The 21890-nt window shown below is 48.1% G+C and overlaps 1 protein-coding gene across 3 annotated transcripts in view; it reads right to left on the bottom strand.

Annotated features, from left to right (window-relative positions):
• Positions 1-588: 588 nt before the first annotated feature.
• NUAK1 (NUAK family kinase 1) overlaps positions 589-21890 on the bottom strand; it is a 73761-nt gene continuing 52459 nt past the window's right edge. For 2 of the 3 annotated variants that reach the window (XM_038550803.1, XM_038550802.1), the window contains exons 3-7: positions 21171-21322; positions 18495-18560; positions 9089-9208; positions 6919-7051; positions 589-5210 (exon numbers count right to left, since the gene is read on the bottom strand). In XM_038550803.1, coding sequence (XP_038406731.1) covers positions 4057-5210; positions 6919-7051; positions 9089-9208; positions 18495-18560; positions 21171-21322 — 1625 coding nt within the window. In that variant the 3' untranslated portion in view covers positions 589-4056. The remainder of the gene's footprint in view (positions 5211-6918; positions 7052-9088; positions 9209-18494; positions 18561-21170; positions 21323-21890) is intronic. The other variant, XR_005365696.1, reaches the window with a different exon arrangement.

The following is a 21890-nucleotide window of genomic DNA, read 5'->3' as shown; positions in this document are numbered from 1 at the left end:
ATAGGAATAATGCTAAAATGGGACTCAGGATGCCATTTTATCAGAGCAGTGGCCTTCCCCACGGAGAAATATGGCCCATTGATCTTGAACTCTGAGCCATCAGACTAGCAGTCTGGCTGCCCTGGGAACAGAGGGGGCTGCCCAAGAAGGGAAAGGTAGAGGAAGCTGAACCGTGAAGGGAAAGCATGACTGGTGTTAACCTCCGATGCTGTCTCTAGTCCAGATTGAAGGAACCCAGTCAATAGTGTCTTCTGAAACCCAGAACTAAGAGCATGTCAATCTGGGAGCTATGAGGTAAACCAAGGTGGGTCATAAAATCAGGGATAAAGTGAGGCTGCCAAAGGAGGAGAAGGATAAAGCTGCTGTGCAAAGAGGAGCAGAAAAAAAGGGTCTGTAGTTCTGTTGGCTCCTCCTCCTCCAGTTCGGGTTCCAGCTGCATGGCCAGCTACATTTCCTTTTCAAAAACTTCAAATAAATTCCCATTTTGTGCTGAAGCTAGCTTGGGTGGGTTTCTGTTACTTATGGCCATTCTGTCACTTACTTAATTAACGAAGAGGAAAACAACCAAATAAAGACACAAGGGCCCGCTTCAGTTCATTGCAATTTATTTAATTTAAAAATAAAAATGGAAACAAAACAACAACAAAAAAAAGAAAAACAAAACAAAAATCAGTTTCCAATGAAAATACAAACACTTTGGGTGGTTATCCAGCTTTTCCCCCCCCGTCGGCTGTTCTGGGCTCAAACCAATCAAATGACCGAAAACCAATTTTGACCAGAGCCATAAAGCATGTTGCACCAATTAAATTACACCAATATATTATTATAATACCTTTGAAATGCCTTTCAGACCAATAAATAAAAAAAGACAAATTCAAATAAAAAAGTCAACTTTTTATTACCAAAAAAAAAAAATAGAAATTAAATAAAAGTCACAACACGGATTTAAAAAAAAAAAATGTGCAGTCAAGTTTCTCTCTCTCTCTTTTTTTTTTTTTTCTTCTAGGAATGATACCATGCCAGTAAATCCCTACAGAACATTTCCAGTTTGGCAATAAGCAGTCGATCATTCACATTTGTACTCAAGACCAGGCCATGGCGACATTCCCCTGAATTTCCCCCTGAAAAGCGCTCCCCATCATCTGAAGAAGCAGCACCTTTTAACAGGGATGGAAAGTCAGGGAGCACTTAGATGTTTCATTTCACCCAGGGTCTTGAAGCACATCCTGAAAACTGATCATGCCTTAAAATTTACCAGTACAAAAGAAGTATAGTTCTACTCCTTTGGCAGATCTGTAAACTAAGACACAGAGAGGCCCTTGGAGGCCAGGAAAGGACCAGGAGAGCTAATGTGGAATCTCCTGCTTGGTCCACCGGGTCATAAGAGTGTCTCTCACTTGTAATTCCATGGAAATGAATTAAGCATGACTTTCTTGGTTGGGGATTGGCTGGTAGGGATGATAGGACTTAATCACGAAGCAGGGAAGCTGCATGTCAGGGCTTTTCTCTCTATTCCAGGCTTTTCCTTAAAAGGCCAGTCAACATGGCATCTAGAATCAGAGAATGTTAGCAGAATGTCAGAACCAGGCAGGGCCTGAGAGACGAGCTAGGCCACCCCTCCAGCCCTCAATAAAGGGAAACCTACGGCTCCAAGATACTGCAGGTGCCTCAGACCAGCAGCTGGTTAGCAGCGCACCAGGATTCAACTCAGAACTTCTGCCTCGAAGTGGAAGACTGTCTTTGCCACAGTCCACTGTCTGGGTTTATTGACAAAAGAGAACATGCATGTGTGGGGTATTCTGTGGAGAGAAAGATGAGAAGTAGAGTGATTTTCCTTAATAGTGTCATTTTAGAAGGATGGCAAGTATTAAACAGATAGGATCACTTGGCAAAAGGAAAAAAAAACACATCAACCAGTAGGTTGGTGTTATACCTTAGGCATATGCACAGCTACCAACTAGGCCAGCTACCACGCATGAGGGACCAGCAGTGTGGCAGGACAGTCTGTCCAGAACAAATTACATAAAAATGAGACAAGGCATGGGGAGCCCAGAGGTTGTGAGATGCCCCCCCCCCCATGCACCCACATATTCCCCACACATAATTTGCTATCTAGATTTTTTTTTCCCTTTGAACCTATATTGGAGCTCAGGAAGAAGGTGGAATTGAAAGAAAACAGAGATGCTTCCCATAACACCCTGCGCAGCTCAACCTGAAAAAATGCACAAGCCACATCCCCAGAGCTGGTGGCAAGGGGGAGAAATGGAGCCACCTCCTTAAGGAAAGGGCAGTTTCACTCCAAGGATTGCCTTCAGGTGAATTCTTTCGCATCTCCCTATAAGCTACTGTCTGTTGGTTTACCCCAAAATACCCCCCAAAACTAGTCTTCCTTATCTATCTTTGTGGCTACCAGAGGTTGACCATCTTGAAACAAGGCTTTCAATTTGCCCAGGCCAGTAGGCTCTGAAGTCATCCCAAATTCCCCAATGAGATCATGAATTCTAAACCCAGTATCTGAAGATGTCCCATTGTGGGACTAACATCTTATCACCTATAATCTGGGTGTCTAGAAGTTAAATCCCTAGTTATGTTACTTTTTATGATAAGAAGTCCTGCTATACCTCTTTCCTGCCTACCTCCAGAACCATCTGGATAGCTTCTGAGGAAATGTTCCCTTTTCTGTACATTTCCTCCCAACCCACTCTCCTCTTTCAACACCTTATTCATTTAAATGGGTGGAACTTTCTTTTCCCCCAAAGCCTAGGACTTCAAACCCATGACAGAAAACCTAGATACAGGGGGAGCACCTTCTGCCTACCTTTCTTTTCCTCATCCAAATATCCCAGCTACACACTAACTCCCTAGAAGCAAACTCGCCTGCCCCTGCAGATTCTACACTTGGTGGATGGGAAACCGTCTGCTGTTAGTAAACAGGGTAAATGGTTGAGCCAGTTACTCTTTTGGAGACTGTGGACAGCATCACATCTGAATCATGCAGGTAAGAACCCAAGAGGCAGCATTCCAGTTAATGATGAGATGTTAAAGAAATCAACAAGTTGTCCCTTTGCTGGTGTGGATCGATTTCCATTCATCTGTGCAGAGACCACAGAGGGTCCCTAGCTCTGTTACACACCAGAGTTTTGACCTCTGACACCACCAGGTTTTTCCCTGTCCATCCTCGGGAGGTTGTGCTGAGGAGCAAGGCAGACATCAGGAAAGAAGAGGCAGACAGCAAGAAGCCCAAAAATCACCATGGGCCAACTCTTAAGTCCTTAGTGGTGTTCAGAGCACTCTCTCTCTGACCGAGGCCTTGTCTTCCATTCAAGGTAGAGTGGAAAATTAACAAAGGCTGCACTAGGGGCGTGAAAGACAAGCATAGATCCCACAGGATGCCTCGACCCAACACTTCCAAGGGCTTGGCCCTATCAAGGAGGGCAACCGCATGGCATGAGTGCTACTGCGCCCTTCCTGTGCCCAAGGCAGCCGCTGCTATTCAGTCACAGCACTCCTTCCCCCAGTGCCCAGGCCTCTCCCCCAGCACACCCAGCAGCCATTATCAGTCAATCACCCATTCAAGTTCACGTGGCTGAACTCTACTTGCCAACCCCATGCAGTCAGACCAAGCCTGCTAGTGCAAGGAGGGAAGCAGTGAAGTCTGAGCTCACCCAAGGCAGATGGCCCCAGCCTCTCTGTCCCTCCTCCAGAAGCGTTTGGATGACTTTTAGGGATCCGTTCCCTTTCCCATATGCTTCCTCCCCATCCTCTTCGTGCTGGCCAAAACCACCTCCCCTGGACAGCTGGTCCTCTCGGAGGTGCCACAAAGTAAATGCCAATTAGGACCCCAATTCAGAATGGCAGTTGGCAGGGCTGGCGGAGCGCCCACTTCTCCCTTTTAGGTGCCGGCTCAAGCAGGCAAACTTGGCCGAGCATGACGGCACTGAGCCGTTTCTTCAGTCCATGGTCGCTGCCAGCAAAGAGGTACCCAGCCCGCTCGCACAGGGTCATGGGTCCCGCTCCTCCCCGAGCCCACCCACAACCCAGCCCCGCCCCGGGCAGCTAGTTAAGCTTGTTGCAGATCTCCAGCGCTTTCTTGTAGACCTGAGTCACATCGTCCATGTCCATGAGGAGGGAGAAGCTGCTGTCTCCCAGCCGGTTCCGGTACCGCTTCAGGTACTGGGGTCGCGGCCGGTTCTGGAGCCCCTCGAAGTCCTGGATCTGCAGGAAGTTCTCCGCGGACACGCAGCTGCGCAGGCGCTGGCGGGCCGGCCGGTTCTCCTGCAAATCCAGCAAGTCGAAGGAGTCGCTGGACAGGACGCTGTCATCGCTGATGACGCTGGAGGGCCGGCTGTAGCTCCGGGAGAGGCCCTCGGGGGGCGCGCCGGGCTCCAGCAAGGATTCCAGTGTGGGCACATCGGGGCTGGCGAGGGCCGGGTCCGTGCTCCCCGCCGAGTACTTGCTGCTGTGTTTCAAGATGCCCTTCCTGCGGCAGGAGAGGCCGAGGACGGGCCCCCGGGCGGGGTCTGGGGGGCTGGGGGAAGGGAGGCCGCTGCCCGGCCCGTCCTGACTGTCCAGCAGCTCCGAGGACTCGCTGCGCTCCGGCGACGAGTAGTAACCCGACTCTCGCTGCTGCGTCTTCTTGAGGATGCCCTTCTTGGGCATGGTGGCCGACTGCTTGGGGCTGAGCTTGCCGGGCACGTCGGCCTCGGGGGAGCTGGGGACGGCCACCCCGGTCCGGCACACGTCGGGCTCTATCTTGAAAGCAGACGGTAAGGCGGGGCTCACCACACCTTCGATGAAGCCCGTGCTGTGGGAGCGATGCTCGCTGTTGCTCCGCTTCTTCAGGATCCCTTTGGGCCTCTTGGAAGTCAGCTTATTCGGGCTCTCCGGCATCGGGTCCTGGCCAGACTGCGCGAAATCATTCTCTTTCTTGGACTTCTTCAGTGACCGCTGGCGCTCCAGCATGACCTCAGAGGCGCCGGGTTTGGCCAGGCCCTTGATTTTGGCATCGGCCTCAGCCTGCAGCCCCGTGGACCGGTGGTGCCAATCAATGATGCGAGCCAAGAGCGGGGACTCAGAGTTGTGGAGGGCGTCGCAGTCACAGACGCTGCTCTTATAACCCCAGTTCACCCACCAGTGGTTGGCAATGTCCTCGATGGTGGCCCGGCGGTCGGGGTTCACCATCAGCATCCACCGAATGAGTCCTCGAGCGTCTGTGGCACGAGACAAAAAGAATGATGCATCACATGGAAGCCTTTGGCCTTGATGGGGGCTGACACTGCAGGAGTGATATGATATTTCATATGCATATGAAAAAATATATATGCATATACATATGTATTCTTATGCACAGAAATTGTGTTATAAATTCTCCTGCTCACTAAAATGTATTCGTAGCCCCAAAACCAATACCTGGCCACTCTCCCTATCATTCGCTTACATTCACAAAGTGGCAAATGATTGGAGTTACCCGCAGCATGTATGCATGTTCCCAGCTGAGGCGAAAGGAGGTGATAGGGCCCTGTCTTCTTGGTTCCACTCTCCTACTGTAAACAAATGTACTTTTCACAGCCTGTCTGGTCCATGTTTTTCACATTTCTGTCCTTTCTGTTGGTGATTTTGCTGTGTAAAATGGCCCCCCAGCATAGTGCTAAAGTGCTATCTCTGGTTCCTGAGTTAAAGAAGGCTGTGATGTGCCTTTTGGAGAAAATGCCTGTGTTAGATAGGCTTCGTTCAGGTAGGAGTCATAGCGCTGTGGGCTGTGAGTTTGATGTGAATGAGTCAACAAGACATTTTAAATGAGGTGTCTTTCAACAGAAATATACATGAAATGAGGTCATATATTGATCAGCTGACACAAATATTGTGACCAGAGACAGAGCCCTGTATTTGCCCTGGGAGCAGTGCTGCTTCGTATTCACTAACTCGGTGTGCATAGCAACTTTGCAGGACATAACCGCCACAAAGGATGAGAATCAACTGTGTGTGCATCCGCATGTGTAGCATGTCTATATACAAACATCTGTGTTAACTATTTTCCAAAGATGGCCACCTGGACATACATGCTCTCCATCCGGTTTCCTATCAAGAGATGGAGCTTATGATCTTGGTTGCTTTGACCCATAGAACATGGCAGGAATGGCATTATCTGGCTGCCCAGCACATACATTAAGAAGGCCTGGAAGCCTCTTCTTCCTCCACCGTAGAGCCCTGAGCTGCCATAGAAGATGTCCAGGACTCCTCCTGGAGAGACAGGCCTAGAGAGGCACCTCATGGAGAAGGAGCCCACATGGAGGAACACGGAGCAGCTGTCCCACAGCCAGACCCAGCCCAGATGCCATCTGAATGCAACCGTAGGAGAAACACAAGTAAGGCCAGAGGAGCTCTAGCCAACCCAGGGAATGGAGAAATGTGGTACCTAGCTGTTTAAACCACAAGATTTATTCAGGGCGGTGGGCGATAGAGTTGTTATAGCAATAAATAATGCAACAGTGCCCACGTGCCATGCCCCTGGCTGGGAGCTTAGTAGTGAAAAAGAGCAGTTGCCACTCTCATGGCACTGAGTCTAGTGAAGGTGGTTTATACGACCACATGGACTAGGAAGGATTTCATGTGATATCTCTTCCAGTGGAGAAACTGAATCCAAATGGTAAGGGACTTGCCCGGGTTCACATGGCAAGCAAACAGGACTCCTAGCCTGCCTGTTGTAGAGAACATTTGTCCTTGAAATTCTATTCGGGAAGGTTTTGGCAAAGCACCCTAGCAAGCTAGCTTTGCCGGTAGGCAAAAATCTGGAGAGAAAAAGAAGAGGAAAAGCAGGAGACTCCTTACAGACCTTAAAAGGAAGCAGAACGAACCTGTGAGCTACAGCAGGTAAACCAACCACTCCCGCTCAACCTCTGACCCTCTAAGGGCACGCACCTGACGGCTGCGTGGGCTCCCGGTACTCTCCACTGCTGATCTGCCGAATGAGGTTTTTGTGATCAAAACCATCGAAGGGCATTGTTCCATAAACGAGAGTGTAAAGCAACACACCCAGGGCCCAGCTGTCCACCTGGAGCAGAGAGACAGGACACACAGGAGCTCAGAAGCAGGTTCTGGGAGGCCTTCCGGTCCATTAGCATCACAGCTTGTGGGCAGCCACCCCCAACGACACCAGGAACTGAATTTAGCACCTGGTAGACAGGATCCCAGCACAGCCTGACAACTGATATGTGGTGTAGCTGTGCGCTGCTTCAGTGCCTGACCTTCCCATTTCAGAGACCAAGAGTCTCAATCCACAGAAGAACTTTCTTAAAAAGATTATCTTCTTGGATCCTCAGTATGATGTTGTGAAACAGGTAGGGCCTGAATTATTTTCAACCCCATTTGACAGATGGGAATACTGAGGCATAAAAAAGCTAAATGATTTCTCCAGACCCCCTCCTTGCCTCCATGACGGGTGCAAGACTGGGACACGGGGCTCTTCACTCTGCGATTCCAGGCATCGGTTCCTTCTTGCACCTTATTCAAATAGATCCGGGGCTGCAAACCCAAATGCTAACAAGAGCCAGCCGTGCAACAGCCATGAACAAAGCAGGAGAGAATGTGGGATACACCCAGGAGTGCTGGGGACAAAGACAAACTGTAGGATGCGTGGACCCACCTCAAACAGGCAGCCTCGCCTTGGCTAACTGCTGCTACACAGCAACATAGGCCAGGCCCAGCACTGCCAGATCCTTTTGAGAAGTCAGAAACCAGACTGTTATGTGGTATCTCCTAATTATTAAACGTTTAGTTCATTTGCCTTTAGAAAGACTAATGCGGCCAGATAAAGCAGGCCTGCTGGCCAGATCACAAGCCACCAGCTTAGAACCTCAGGGAGATCATCAAAGATCAAAGAAACATTCATTACCTACGATAAATGTACAATGTCAAGTTTCTAGAGTCTTGTAAATCGAATCCAATGCTCCTCCCTTACATTCTTATTTTAGAAAGACTTTCTCTTCACTGCAATTGGTAGAGGCACTTGGCACCCTTCTCTTCACCCTCCAGCCCTGCCTTCAAACACTCTTAGACAGATAAATATTTGGAGGGAAACATTTCAACTCACTGAGCGGCTGCTATTTAAAGGATAAGGAATGGATGAATTTCTCTGTAAAGAGAACCATCCTTTTAAAGAGAATAATCACTCACAACTCACCCATTTTCAAAATAACATTTTCACATACACATCTCTTACAGTGGCCCTGAGAGATTTAGGCATATAAAGAAATGTATTTCTTGTGCACTAGAAGGTGTAATGAAAACTGTATTTCCTTAGAAGAGCCTGGTTTGAGTGTCTGCCTCTTGGTTTCTGCTCAGTCGTGATGTCATGGGGTCATGACAAGCCCGTGTTGGGATCTGCATTCGGCTTGAAGTCTGCTTGGCATTCTCTCTCTCCCTCTCCCTCTGCCCCTCCTGCTCATGCTCGCTCTCTCTCTCTCTCTCTCTCTCAAATAGATGTATAAGTCTTAAAAAAAAAAAAACACTCTGTATTCCTTTAATCAAAGGTATATATTATCAAAAATGTATGCAAAAAATATTTATTGCATAGTTAGGGGTTTTGGGTTTGTTTTTTGGTTTGTTCCAACAGAGAAAAACTGAAAACAATCTGTCTAATTCTAGGGACATGATTAAATTATGGTATTCATACAATAAAATATTATGTCATCATCAGAAACCATGTTTTAGGTAATAACAAATTCCAAAAATGTCACAATATAATTTTAAGCCAATAAAAGGCCACGTACACATAGGTATACACGTATGTATAATGATTGCAATTTTTTTTTAAATGCAGAGATCAACACTGGAAAAAGGTCTAAAAGAAAAGTCACAAAAATATTACATGGTTATCTCTTGAGGGGAGATTACAGGCTACTTTATTTTCTGGGTTTTTCAAATTTTCTTCCAGGTGTTTATATTATGGCTTTTACAATCATATAGTGAAAAGCTTTCTTTGCTTGCTTGCTTTTTTGTTTGTTTGAAGTATTTCTTAGATCCACTTCTTGCCCTCCTTCCTTCCTTTCCTCCTGCACCCCACCCCCATACATAACAGCAACATGCTCACCTCTGGCCCCCGGTAAGGTCTTCCATTGACAATCTCAGGAGAAGCGTAGAGTGGGCTCCCACAAAATGTTTGCAAGAACTTGTCCTTCTGGTACAGGTTGGAAAGCCCAAAGTCAGCAATCTACAAAAGAGAAGCAAGACTCAGAGAAGCCCATTAGCGTTCTAGAGTGTGCCCACGGTAGATCATGTGAGCACCCGGGCACCGGGGTGTATGTGCTGGCTGGGTCACCATTTTTTCCTCCAGTCTTCAGTCTTTATAAAAGAACCAGTCCACAGGACAGGGCCAGTGACTCGCATCTGCAGTCCTGGGCATGCATAAGGTCAGCCATATCTGTGCAGTACACGCTCTCTTGCTTACTCAAAACTGCTCCTTGCATGGACTTGACTTTCACTTCAGTTTGGACCTGCCCTGAGAAATATCCACACAATCACAGGCTTGGCATTCCTGATGCATACAACAGTGCACAAGTAGTACCATCTGTAGCCCACCTAAAACCACACGGCACCCACAGGGACTTTGGAAAACCCTGAGCAGTGCCAATGATACCGCCTATCTTTTCATCCACCCCCACTCTAACCAGAACTCTAGTTTGCCAGTGCATGACCCTAGAGGAAGTGGACCCAGAGTCCTGGATTCTGAGTCACCATATACCAGCCCAAACTCTGCTACTAGCCATCTATGTGACAGGGAGCAGGCCCCTTAGCTACTCTGAGCCTCAGCATAGCCACCAGAAAATGGAAACCCAGGATCTTTTCCTGTTCTGGATCGCAGGATTATTGTGAGGGAGGATGGAGAATCAATCAATCAATCAATCAATCAATCAAGATGAGACCATGAATGTAAACCTTTAAGTCTTCAAATTCCACACAAATGTTCTACCTAACTCTGCTTCTCTTATGCTGCATATCCCTTGGAATCACTCCTCTGTCTCCTGGTTTCTTGAAGCATTTTACTCCTTGTCCTTCATGGCAGCACTCTTCCCTGTGTATGTGTGCGCATAAATATATATAATCACATATATACACATCACATATATATGTTATATATGTTCATATACACATATATAGAATATATAAACATATATACACGTATATATACATACATGTATATATAAATAATAAATTCTCCTTGCCCATTAGACTCTGAGTCCCGTGAGGCAAGTGGCATGTGCCACATTTTCCCTCATCTTTGTGTCATCCACTGCTTAGCACCTGCCCCCCCAATACTTTTCACGTAAATAGGCAAATACTTTGAAAAGCACAAGACGGTTAATAGAAAATGCAGAAGAAGGGCAGCCCTGGTGGCTCAGCAGTTTAGCGCTGCCTTCGGCCCAGGGTGTGATCCTAGAGACCTGGGATTGAGTCCCACGTTGGGCTCCCTGCATGGAACCTGCTTCTCCCTCTGCCTGTGTCTCTGCCTCTCTCTGTGTGTGTCTCTCATGAAGAAGAAAGAAAGAAAGAAAGAAAGAAAGAAAGAAAGAAAGAAAGAAAGAAAGAAAGAAAGAAAGAAAGAAAGAAAGGAAGGAAGGAAGGAAGAAAAAGAAAGAAAGAGAAAATACAGAAGAAGAAGAAACTTAGTCACCACGTCTTTACTGAACCACCTCCAAGTACTAGGCACTGTTCTGAGCACTTCACCCTCTCTAATCTAACCCCACCTAAAGCCCATTTACACAACAAAGCGAGTGTACTTCAAGCCACTGAACTGTACAGCTAAAAATGGTTAGGAGGGCAAATTTCATGTTACGGCTATTTTGCCACAATGTTTTAAGCCGATCAGGAAAGTGAGGTTTAGGGAGATGTGGTGACGCATGTCAGGAGAGCGGACTAGGAGGCGGCTATGTAAGGCCATGTAAGGCCGGGCCTGCAAAGCTCCCGTGCACCGGGCACACAGCACTGCCCCAGGTGACCTGCAAGCTTCCCTCCAGCCTTCCGAGCCACCGGGCTTCTGCCATTCCCCAAGCTGATTTCCATTTGCGGCTGAGCGATTCACATGCCCAGAGTGCAGCCCAGCCCCAATGGCGCTGAGGCTCTGTTTTGAATGCAGCCCCAGAATAAGCCTATTTTCTAAAAAGTCGCCCCTGAATGAATGAATGGAATGCCATTGAAAGCAGCTGGTGTATAACCGCCCTCAGAAAACGCATTCTCTGGACTCAGATTGCATTTAATTGCCCTGAATTCCACTTTCTTATCAAGGCCTCTCATTCGCTTGCAGGAAGTTGGTTGGAAGCTTATGAAGTGTGCCCTGTCCATCAGAAAAGGAAGGGAACGGCCACAGCCCCAGAGCATGTCCCGAAGTCCCAGGGCTTCATCCTCGGCAACCGCAGCCAAGGCGACGCCCAGACACTGCACAGTGTGCATCCCGAGGAAAATAATCCCCTTCCCACCCCTCGATGTCTGCGGCTTCCAAATACACACACACACACACACACACACACACACACACACACACAGACACACACACACTCACGCGCGCATGCGGATCTACCGCCACAGCGTGCAGATCCCTGCATGCACACACGCACACACAGCGGAGTGCTCCCCGTCTGGGCGCCCTCGCTCTCCGTGCAGCCGGCCTGAGAAGTGTGTTTATGTTAAGGCCCACTCCCATCCCCACAGACTGATGTTTATCAGCCTCTCCCAGTAAAACTGTCATTGCAGCTGACAGAAGATTAATAGAAATGTAGATTAGTCCGTGTTCTTGGCACTTCAACGGAAAAGAAATATTAATCAACACACACACACACTCGCACACATGCACGCACGCATCACAGTTCTCAAACCTTGAACCACCTACACTGGAGCTGCAGCTCTTAGATTTCACACCCTATGGAAATTCTATCGACTATAAGAGCGGAAATGGCCACTGGTTATAAAACTTCTCAAAACCTCAGTTTCTTATCTGTAAAGTGGAAGTAAGAACAGCAGTGACCTCCACAGTGTTGCTGCAAAAAGTAAATGATGAGAAGTATGTCAAATGCTTACAACCGTCATTGGCACAGAGTTGGGCCTCAAGATATATTTGCTTCCCACCCTTAAATCCGTATAGTAGCTTTATCAACTTTCACGATACTTAAAGCAACACTGATTTTCCATTTCAGGTAATTACTTCAGGCTTCTTTCTCAAATAAATAGACTTTACAGAAGGAAACTGAACTACATAAAAATATTAAGTAAAAGATATGAGGCCAAAGGCAAAAGCCAAGAAAACAGTGAAAGAAAAAAAAATTGAAAAAGCTGAAATTTTGGGAAACAGTGATAACAAAACAAAAATAACAATTAAAATTGTACTTTGCTGACACATGGGTAACCTCTTCAGAAAGACAACTACTCTGCATTTTTGCTGGTGATGGGGTTGTCTACCTGCCCTGTACAGGCTCAAAATCATGTCCCCATGCTGGGCTGGTATCCCACATAGCTTGGGCTCTGGAAAGGAATGGGAGAAGCCAACATTCAGGTCCTTAATTTGGGGGAGTTTTTTGTCATCACCAAGCTGTTCTAGAGGTGTGCCCCGCTGGATAAAATTCAGAGTTAGAAAGATGAGGTAGGAAGTGATTATCTACATTTATAAACAGCCTCACTGCAACCTCCATGCACCATGAAGACGCTGAGCTGAGTGAAGCCAGGCAGGTGCGAAAGGGTAAATACTCCACAGGTGCACTTACACGAGGTACCTGCAAGGGGCGGGGAGGGGGTGGGTGGGGGGGTTAACCTCAGATCTCTGTGGATAATCACTGTGAGTTCGCCGATGAAAAAGGAAGTACCTGCTTACTGGTGGGTAAACGCTGAAAATACTGATGAGGTCGATAATATAAGCGATGGGCTGATGGTCATTTGCAGTGTCTGAGAGGAAGTGCCATGGACTGAACAGATTGGAAGACCGGGGGCTAGCCTTGGACCCGGCCCTCCTGGGTGATGGGCAGGCTCTGTAAGTGACTCAGTCTCCCCATCTGCCAAGTGGGAATAATAATAGAACCCACTTCAGGAAGCTGTGTGGGGACCAAAGAACAGGCACAAAAAGCCCTTGAAATAGTCCTAGTCCTGGCAACTCTAGAGTACAGCAGTCATGGCACAGCCGGCAATTGGTCTGCTGAACAATTGTCTGTTAAGAGCCAATGCCCACCAAAGCCCAGGGAAATTATCATCTCCCACTTCTGGAATAGGCATGCCCAGAGTGAGAGGCTGCCCTGCACAACGGGACAAGTAAAGGATGCCAGTTTGAGGGCTTGGGTTCAAATCCCAGCCCTATCTCTTACCAGCACTGAACTTAGGTGGTGACAGACCAGCAGCTTTAGCACCAGCTGGGAAATGACCGCCCCGAACAATCTGGGGAAGCTCTTAACTGAGGGCACCTCCAAAATGCAGCCTCTCAGGGGATGCTAACGAGCAATCCGTCACGACTCACCACACATTCGACACAGGCATCCCTATGTGGGTGCTCTGGCCACTGCGGCCCAAGCCGCCTGGCCATCAGCCACCATCAGCACTTGGAGAGTCCCTTCCAGGAACAGCTGTCTACAAGCTGCCTACAGCTTAGACTGAAGCAAGAACCAAAAAAGTGTCCTTGTGTGATGTTCTCTTAGGTTTGGGGCAAATGTGGATGGTAGGGGTAGAGGGTAGAATTGATAAGACACCTGGCCTTCTTAGTCGAATGGCCTTAGGTTTGCAGCCAGGCCTGTTGCTAATATTAGCTGCGGGAACCTCCCCATCCATAAAATGGGGATAATCAGACCCACCGCAGTGGGGAAATTCTGAGAGCCAAATGGTAGAAGGCATGGAGAAGGTCCGCATGGGGCTCAGGCTGTCTGCAGAGGCTCAGTGAGGGTTACTTCCTTTTTGCCTCCGTGTCCTATTCCCGTGCTTGCTGCTCCTTCCCTGTAGAAGGCTGTCAGCACATTTCTATCAAACTCCCACCCATCCTTCAAAACCTAGTTCAATCACCACTGCCTCAGCAAAGGCATTGTTGGTCCATTTATAGCTAACAGACCCACCGCTTCCAGAACACATAACACAGGGCACTATGAGGCACATAGCAGGGCCACTGGCCCCGCCAAGAAAGGAGGATCAGTGAAGGCTTCCTGGAAGAAGAAGCAGTCAAGCTGAGACTGAAAGGAGGGCCAGGCGAAGAGCAGTGGGAAGAGTGCACCAAGCACAGGGAACCATGTGTGCAAAAGCCACAAAGCCAGAGAGAGCTCCATGGGTTTGAGGACTGAGTCCTACACAAGTTGTCTTTCTCTGACCACCCTGGCTAAAACGGCACCTGCAGCCTCCCTCCATCCTCACTCTGCATGGATTGTCTTCACCACCAGACAATTATGTTCTGTATTTATTTGTTTGCTGCTTGTGTCCCCAACTGGAATTCAAAGTCCACCAGGGCAGGCACCTTGTCTTCTGCATTCACCTCTGTATCCCTTTCCTGGTTCCTTGTTACTGCCAGCACCACAACCGTGAGATTCCGAGTTCCAGAGGACAAGCACCTGGCCGTCTGGTTCGCTGTTAAGTCTCAGCATCCAGCACAGGGCCAGATGCACAGTGGGAACTTAGTAAACGTCCGTAGCCCAGTAGGTACTGCCCTCAGGAGACCGGGCTGCATAGGTGCAGAAATAGACGAGTGAGAGCAGGCGTGCAGAGGATACTCACGTATACACACACACAACCATAAATGGATGAACAAACCAATGGATTAACTAATGCACGAATGCAGAGTTCTCACATTCATATAATCAAAGCCCAGAGGCCATATCCCCAAGCCGCCCCATTTGGCCTTGTTAAGCCTCAGAGATTTCTAGCTCATCTTAGCCCTGGGCATTCAAAGCTTCTTTTCTTGTCCGCAGCAGCAGCATTTCCATTGTCATCAGGGGCGACAGGCCATTTCCCCTATGCCCCTCTACTCTGAGCCCTGGGAGCTCACCAAATTCCCAGCCCTCTTTGAGGAGGCGAGCTGACCCTAGTGTTTGGACCTCTTCTTATTGTTAGACAATTTTACAGGACCCTTCTATGGGAATTGCCGGCATTCCATTCTCCCAGAGAGTGGGATGTGAATCTGGCCCATTTTTATTAATTGCAAATTCATGCTATGCTGGGTGTCTATTTTAGTAGACATAGGCTTACTCCACAGAGGCTTTAGCAGGCTTCTCCGAAGTACGGAATGCAACCCAAAGAAGCACATTGCTCTCATTTTTTCTGCCAGCAGACTATGTGAATATTTTTAGAAGCCACGCCCTCTCGCGCTGCCCAGATAAATAATTTCCAATGCCAGATGTGCTCTTTGCAAATCAACATCAGGCAGAGAAGAGGGGAGGAACGAGCTCCATGGCTCACACAGTGACATGTGACAAGTTTAAACCAGTAGCATTTTTATAGCCTTCCTGGGCAAAAGCCCCCCACCTTGGGATACGGAAGCTGGAATCACAGGTACCTAGGGAGGCACCAGAGGGGGCTCCAAGAGGGACCTGGCTGCTCATAATCCCTCAGCTTTCTCTCCCAGGGTCAGATGCTAATGCCATGTGCTTTTCTGGATATGGAGCCCAGCATGTGGCCATGTGTCTGCTGCCTTTGCCACCAGTGCCCTTTCTAAATATGTTTCCAGCAAAATGCTGAGTCAGGAAGAGCGCGGCAGATACAGTCGGAAGATAAATCAACATCAGCTGAAATGCATTTTTAAAAACTGTTGGAAGTGCGTGTGAGATGATGAAAGAGAATTTGTCCAGAAGTCAGTCATGGGAGTTCTTATCCTGGCTGTCATCCCTTCACCCCAAACCCAAACAATTTAAGGGGACCTACTGTGTGGCGAGCACTGGGCCACACTCCAAGGAAACGGAGACATAGGAAGCCCACACTGATTTACCGCGTGTGATCTTGGGCACGTCACCTAGACCTATTGGGCCTTCATCATTCAAACAAGGGCGTTCGAAGATGACCCTCAATGTTTTTCACGCTCTAGGATTCTTAGATCCTAGCAGCATCCTGAACAAGCAGAAGGAAGAATGTGTCGGGGAAGGGAAAGGTTTGGTTTCTGTTCGGGTGTGTGTGGGCTTGTGCACCTGCTTTTCACCCCAGGAAATGCCAGGAGGAGAGATTCTTAAGGAGAAGACAAGGAGAGAAAAAAGTGTGATGGAAAGTTCAATCTTTATAATGTTCTGCGTGTCTGCTATTTACCTATACAGTGGGTGGGAGTGCAGATCAAAGTGTGAGTCCCGGGAGCTACAAGCCCAACACCACAGTTCCATTGCTCATGCAAACGAGCCATTCCCCCAGGCTCCTGCCCCATTGTTCCCAGCACAATTGCTTTCAGAATTCTAACTATTCTTCTCCTCCATTGGGAAATTCTATGACTCCATAGGAAGCTATGTGCCTTATCACTTCTGGGACTACATCAGGGGACCAAGAGGTCACACTGTCCCACAGAACCCAATCCCAGGCCAGAGGCTCAAATTCCAGGCCTTGTAAAGACTACATTTCATTCTGAGAGCTCCGGGGGCAGGTGGCAGGAAGAATCTGCAGAGAAAGTTACCAGGGTGGATGACACAAACCCTTAGAAATGTGCCCCTCACACCAGAACCCAGTTCTCTAGCCAGGGCCTGGCCACCACTCTCTAGGGCCCAGGCACCTGCACAGCAGCTGACTCCCTAATTCAGTGTCCTCTCCGATGACCAACTATGTGCGCAGGCGCCTTGGATGCTAAGAGTTGAGCGCTAAGTGCTCCCGGTATTGTCTAAAATCCTCCTGTTTGCCTTGACTCCCCAGGCACGGGGCACGGCACACAGTAACTGCTCAGGAAATGCTCGCTGAAAAGAATGAACAAAGAGACAACAACCCGCAGAGGCAGAACCAGCATCTCTACCGGACAGGCAGGAAAACTGAAGGTCAGGGGAGTAATTTTTCCAAAATGCTGCCATTAGTCAGGGACAGGGTCGTCATTCAAATTCAAACTGCAGGCTACCCAGCTCCAAAGCCACCGCTCTTGACTCACTGCACAGTGCTCAGCAGTGTATGAAGCTAAACACGAGGTATCTTAGTCCTGAAAACAAGCCTGTGAGCATTACTGTTACCCCTAATTTATAGTCACAGAAACAAGATGAAGATGCTTTCCCAAAGGCAAGCAGCTGGAAAGCCACACAGGAGGGGATTTTCTGACTGCACAGCCAGTGCTTCCGCTAGAATAATCCAGAAAGGGAGAAACTTTGAGATCCTCCTTCCTGATTCTGGAAAGAACCACTTTGACCAATTGTTTCCTCCTCATCTTATGGCCTAACACAGAAATAAACAGCCACGGTCAACTACTGGCAAAAACGTGAGGTCATCCTGACATGACTTCAAGGATCCTCTCAAAGGACACTGGTAATTCACGGTTGTGCCATGATCTGCAAACAGAATGGGAACGCCAAGCAAGGAGGCAGTCCCTATGCTGCACCCCCACCGAGGACCACAGCAACCAGAAAAGGGGACAGTGAGAGGTCATTCCCATGCTTTGTCTGGGGACCAAGGATGAAGTGCTCACGTCACCAGCGGCCAATTAGAGGGATCCCCCGGTGTCGGGAGGACTGAGGCCATTTCATAATGAAACCCATGCGGCGAGCTCCGTTTATTTTGAAACCGTATTTGCTTATTTTGCAGACGTGATCAAAAGGACATTCAGAGCACTCCGCAGGAGGCACTTGAACCCTGAGGGCCAGGAGAGCTTGCTTCAACTCCAGCGGCAGCCAGCAAAAACACTGTATGGAAGTAAAGCCCGTCACTGGATGGCATGCTCCTTCCCAGCAGCTCAGGCCACCAGAGTCAGCCTCCCAGTTCCACGGCTGGTTTGGGGGACAGGAGGGCTGGGAGGGAGAAGTACGAGGCATGGCATGGCAGTGACAGAAGAGTGGCAGGGAGAAGGCTCCAACTCTTACCCAACCTGGGGCCCTGCTGGCAACTCAACCACATGGGCTCAAACCCCAAGTCCACTACTTACCGTTGTGTTACCTCGGGTTGGTTACTTAACTTCTCTGTGCCTGGCTTTCCCTATCTGCAGAATGATGCAAATAACAGTGCCCACCTCACAGGGTGGTGAGGATTCAATGTAAGTGATACCAGGCAGACGTGACATGAACTATACAGGCAGTATGTTATTGTTGTTAAGTATTTTTCTGGTGGTCATTGTAGACTCCAGGCTTCCTGAGGACAGTATTTTAATCACCTTTTTATGCCAGCGTGAAGATCGATGTCCAGCACGTAACTGGAGGTCGATCAACACTGGTAAAACTTATGTGTTGGACCTAAACTGGGGTGACTCCCTGCACTGCCTGCCAGGGCAGGACGTGGCCACACGACTGGCAGCCCGAGGCTCCTGCAGCATGCCTCCCTCCCCCCTGGCCCCCAGCTGCGGTCCCCCAGGCCCTGTGCATCCATCAACCAGGCCAGAGCTTTACCTTAATATTGCAGTTGTCATCCAGCAGGATGTTTTCCAGCTTCAGATCCCGGTGGACCACACCATTCTGAAATGAGAAGACAGAAGGAGCGGGAGGGTGAGCAAAGGGAAGTATCTGACAGATTAAAGAAATGTGCCAGCCCGGTGGTCTCTGCCTCCATCCTTCAGGGCTTCTGTCACTGTCATGAAGCTCCCTGCCAGCCAGCGACCAGCGACAGGGGAGCATTAGTCACTTGCTGTGTGGTTAAGGGAAAAATGACTGGAATCCATTCTCCCCCAGAGCCTGTAAAACAGCAGGGGGATTCTTTGTCGGAATGTAATTCCACTGTGTGAACGCACTAGAGTCGCAGGCGGCGGCAAACAATGTCTGTCTGTGAGCTGTGCTTCCCAGGGAAGAAGCAGATTTCTCTGCTGGAGATTCAGAATGTGGGGCTCATAGGCCTCGCTTGTCTGTCTGCCTGACTGTCCCCTGCAAGGCTCACTCAATCTATTATTCAGACCCATGAAGTTAATCCAGATCTGTCCAGAAGGTAACAAGAAGCCCCATGGGCATTTGCTGAGCGGCTAGCTGGAAGGGAAGGTTCTGCAAGTCCTTCTCTGCTCAGCTGGACTCCCGGGGGGGGGGGGGGGGGAGGAAGGTGGAAGGGGCCAAAGAGACCTAGCCACTGGGCTGACCCCAGCCGGTGGCTGCCGACCCCTGTGACCTGTCCATTCAAGCAAACTCCAGCAAATCTGGGAGCTGACCTGCACTGACAGGCCAGCAGCCTGCTGCTGAGGCTGAAAAGGAGTCATGAACCAACAGGCTGTGAGGTCTATACCACAGGAACAACTGGTGTGCACCATTCTTTATAAAACCCAGTGATCTTTGCAGCGGGGGAGGTGGGGGTTGGACATGGACAGGGGTAGAACCCAAAGAACCAGCCACATTGAGCTGCGCAAACAGCAGGGAGTAAGTTTTCTTATCATTCCACATAAAGAACATTTGCAACAGAAGCTGCTCTTTTAAGCAAACCAACTGGTTAGAACATCCCTGTCTTTCAATCAAGATTTTTAGTTCAGAATCTGCGTGTTTATAGTTGGTGCTTTATTGTTTGTTTTCCTTTCCATGTGACAATTCCTACTATCTCCAAAAGCACCGGCTGAAGAAATGAAAGCTCTATTTCTGCTACTCTTTTTCTAACGCAAACCTTCAAGGATGTTTTTGAATTCAGAAAGACACAAACCAAGGCTCCCAGAAGAAAGATATAGAATCTAAGATCCCCAATTCCTTCTAGTTTTAAAGATTGGGGGCAGTTTTTAGTTTATGTTATTACATTCCTAGTTTTCAGAGTAAGATGGAATGAATCTGCTAAAGCCTTGCTCATACAAAATCTCAAGTATTCACACACCTCATATAATGAAAATATGATCTGTAGTACTTTACGCTGATGCCTGATGATAAGGTACAAAATACTGCATTGACCTAAGTAATCAGTGCCTTTTGAGCCCGCAAAGGTAACTCCAAAAGTGTTCTCATGGATTAAGGATTTTAGATTTGAATATCTTCCAGTAACTTACGGAGCCACTCTCAATTAACCAGAATATTTAACAAACCAGGAGACTCCAGGCTGCAACCATTGAATGAAGAAGCTGACTCTATTTTGGATGCTATGTGGGATTCAAGTCACTCAAAGTGAAAGACACTTCCAGGTGTGACCATTCTGAGGGAAAAGTACAAGTACAATGGGAATCATGACTAACATGATTAATGACAATGATGGCTGAAATACGTCTTGGAATTACCAGTGTACTTCATTTCCTTTTCCAGAGACAAAGGGCAGCCTATCAGGCTCTATTATGAGCACATCGTGTTAGGTGTGTTGCAATAAAATGTATGTGTAGGTATGTAACCTATGTGGATATAACCTATGCAAGGAAAGATACCAAGAGCATAGGAAAGTTCACAACCAGTAACTCCACTTCTGGAATTTCCCTCAGTCAATCATTCAAATGAGAGGAAAAGGTTAATATATAAAGATGTGGATCACCATATATATTAAACAGAAATAGGAACCAGCCTTAGTGTCCAACAATCACAATAATTACAGAGAATTTTTAGTACAGAGAATTTTACGGAGAAATTTTAGAATTTTTAGTAACACAGAAGCATGTTCTGATTAAAATACTAAGTGAAAAGGCAAGGCACAAATGTAAAAATACATGCACTGAGGTACTGTGGATCCTGAAATAGAGAAGGGTCATTGGTGGAGAAACAGGGGAAATCTAAATAAAATCTGGAGTTTTGTTAATAACAGTGCCCAAATGTTGGTGTCTCAGTTTCGAAAAACATACTACAGCAATGTAAGCTGTTCCTGTTAGGATACAGTGAGTGAGGGGACATATGGGAACTCTCTGTACTATCTTAGAAACTTTGCTGTACATCTAAAACTATTCAAAATAAGAAATCCAAATTTAAAAAAATAAATTAGGAGTGGGAGGAAGAAGATGGGAAAGAAACGAACAAAAATGTCCATCACAGGTTATGCCTGGATTCTGGAATTATAAGTGATGGTGATTTTCTATTTCATAAATTCTCCATGCACACGACATGAACCGACAGCACCTGTATACTATGAAAAGAATCACGTGGCACCATCAAAACCGTTAGTGACCAAAGCTCTGGCAGGGCTCGCCGTACCTTGTGACAATAGTGCACAGCGGAGACAATCTGCCGGAAGAAGTGTCTGGTCTCCCTCTCGCTGAGGCGTCTCCGCTCGCTGATGTAATCGTACAGCTCCCCCTTGCTTGCGTACTCCATGATGATCACAATCTTATCTTTGTTCTCAAACACTGTGGGGGGAACAGCAACACACAAACACCCTGTTTATCCAGAGCTCACTTATGACTACAGAGGGTGCGAGAGAGGACAGCGGAGATGTCACTGAGCAGGGGCCAAGAGCTACGGGTCAGGAGGACCAGGTGGATGATGACATCACCGCTATTGTCACTGGACACACCTCTGCACCCTGAGGGGAAAAGTGCCTTTCTTTTCTGAGGGCCCCACACATCACCAGGATGGTTCTGCTAGGCCCTGCCCACCTGAGAAGCCCCGCCCACCAGAACAGCCTGGCCCCGCCCACCGGGGCAGCCCCCTATAGACAGGACCATGGGTGAGAACACCTGCCTTCTATTTTTTTTTTAAGATTTTATTTATTTATTCATGAGACACACAGAGAGAGAGAGAGAGAGAGAGGGGGCAGAGACACAGGCAGAGGGAGAAGCAGGCTCCATGCAGGGAGCCCGACATGGGACTCAATCCTGGGTCTCTAAACCGCTGAGCCACCCGGGCTGCCCTACCTGCCTTCTATTAACCTCTCCATACAGACTACCTACCTGGACCTCGGACCTCATAAGCTAC

This window comes from Canis lupus, chromosome 10 (genome assembly GCF_011100685.1).
Source record: "Canis lupus familiaris isolate Mischka breed German Shepherd chromosome 10, alternate assembly UU_Cfam_GSD_1.0, whole genome shotgun sequence".
Classification (NCBI taxonomy): Eukaryota; Metazoa; Chordata; class Mammalia; order Carnivora; family Canidae; genus Canis; species Canis lupus.
The sequence above is the reverse complement of the archived record's forward strand: the minus strand, read 5'-3'. Positions and strand labels throughout refer to the sequence as shown.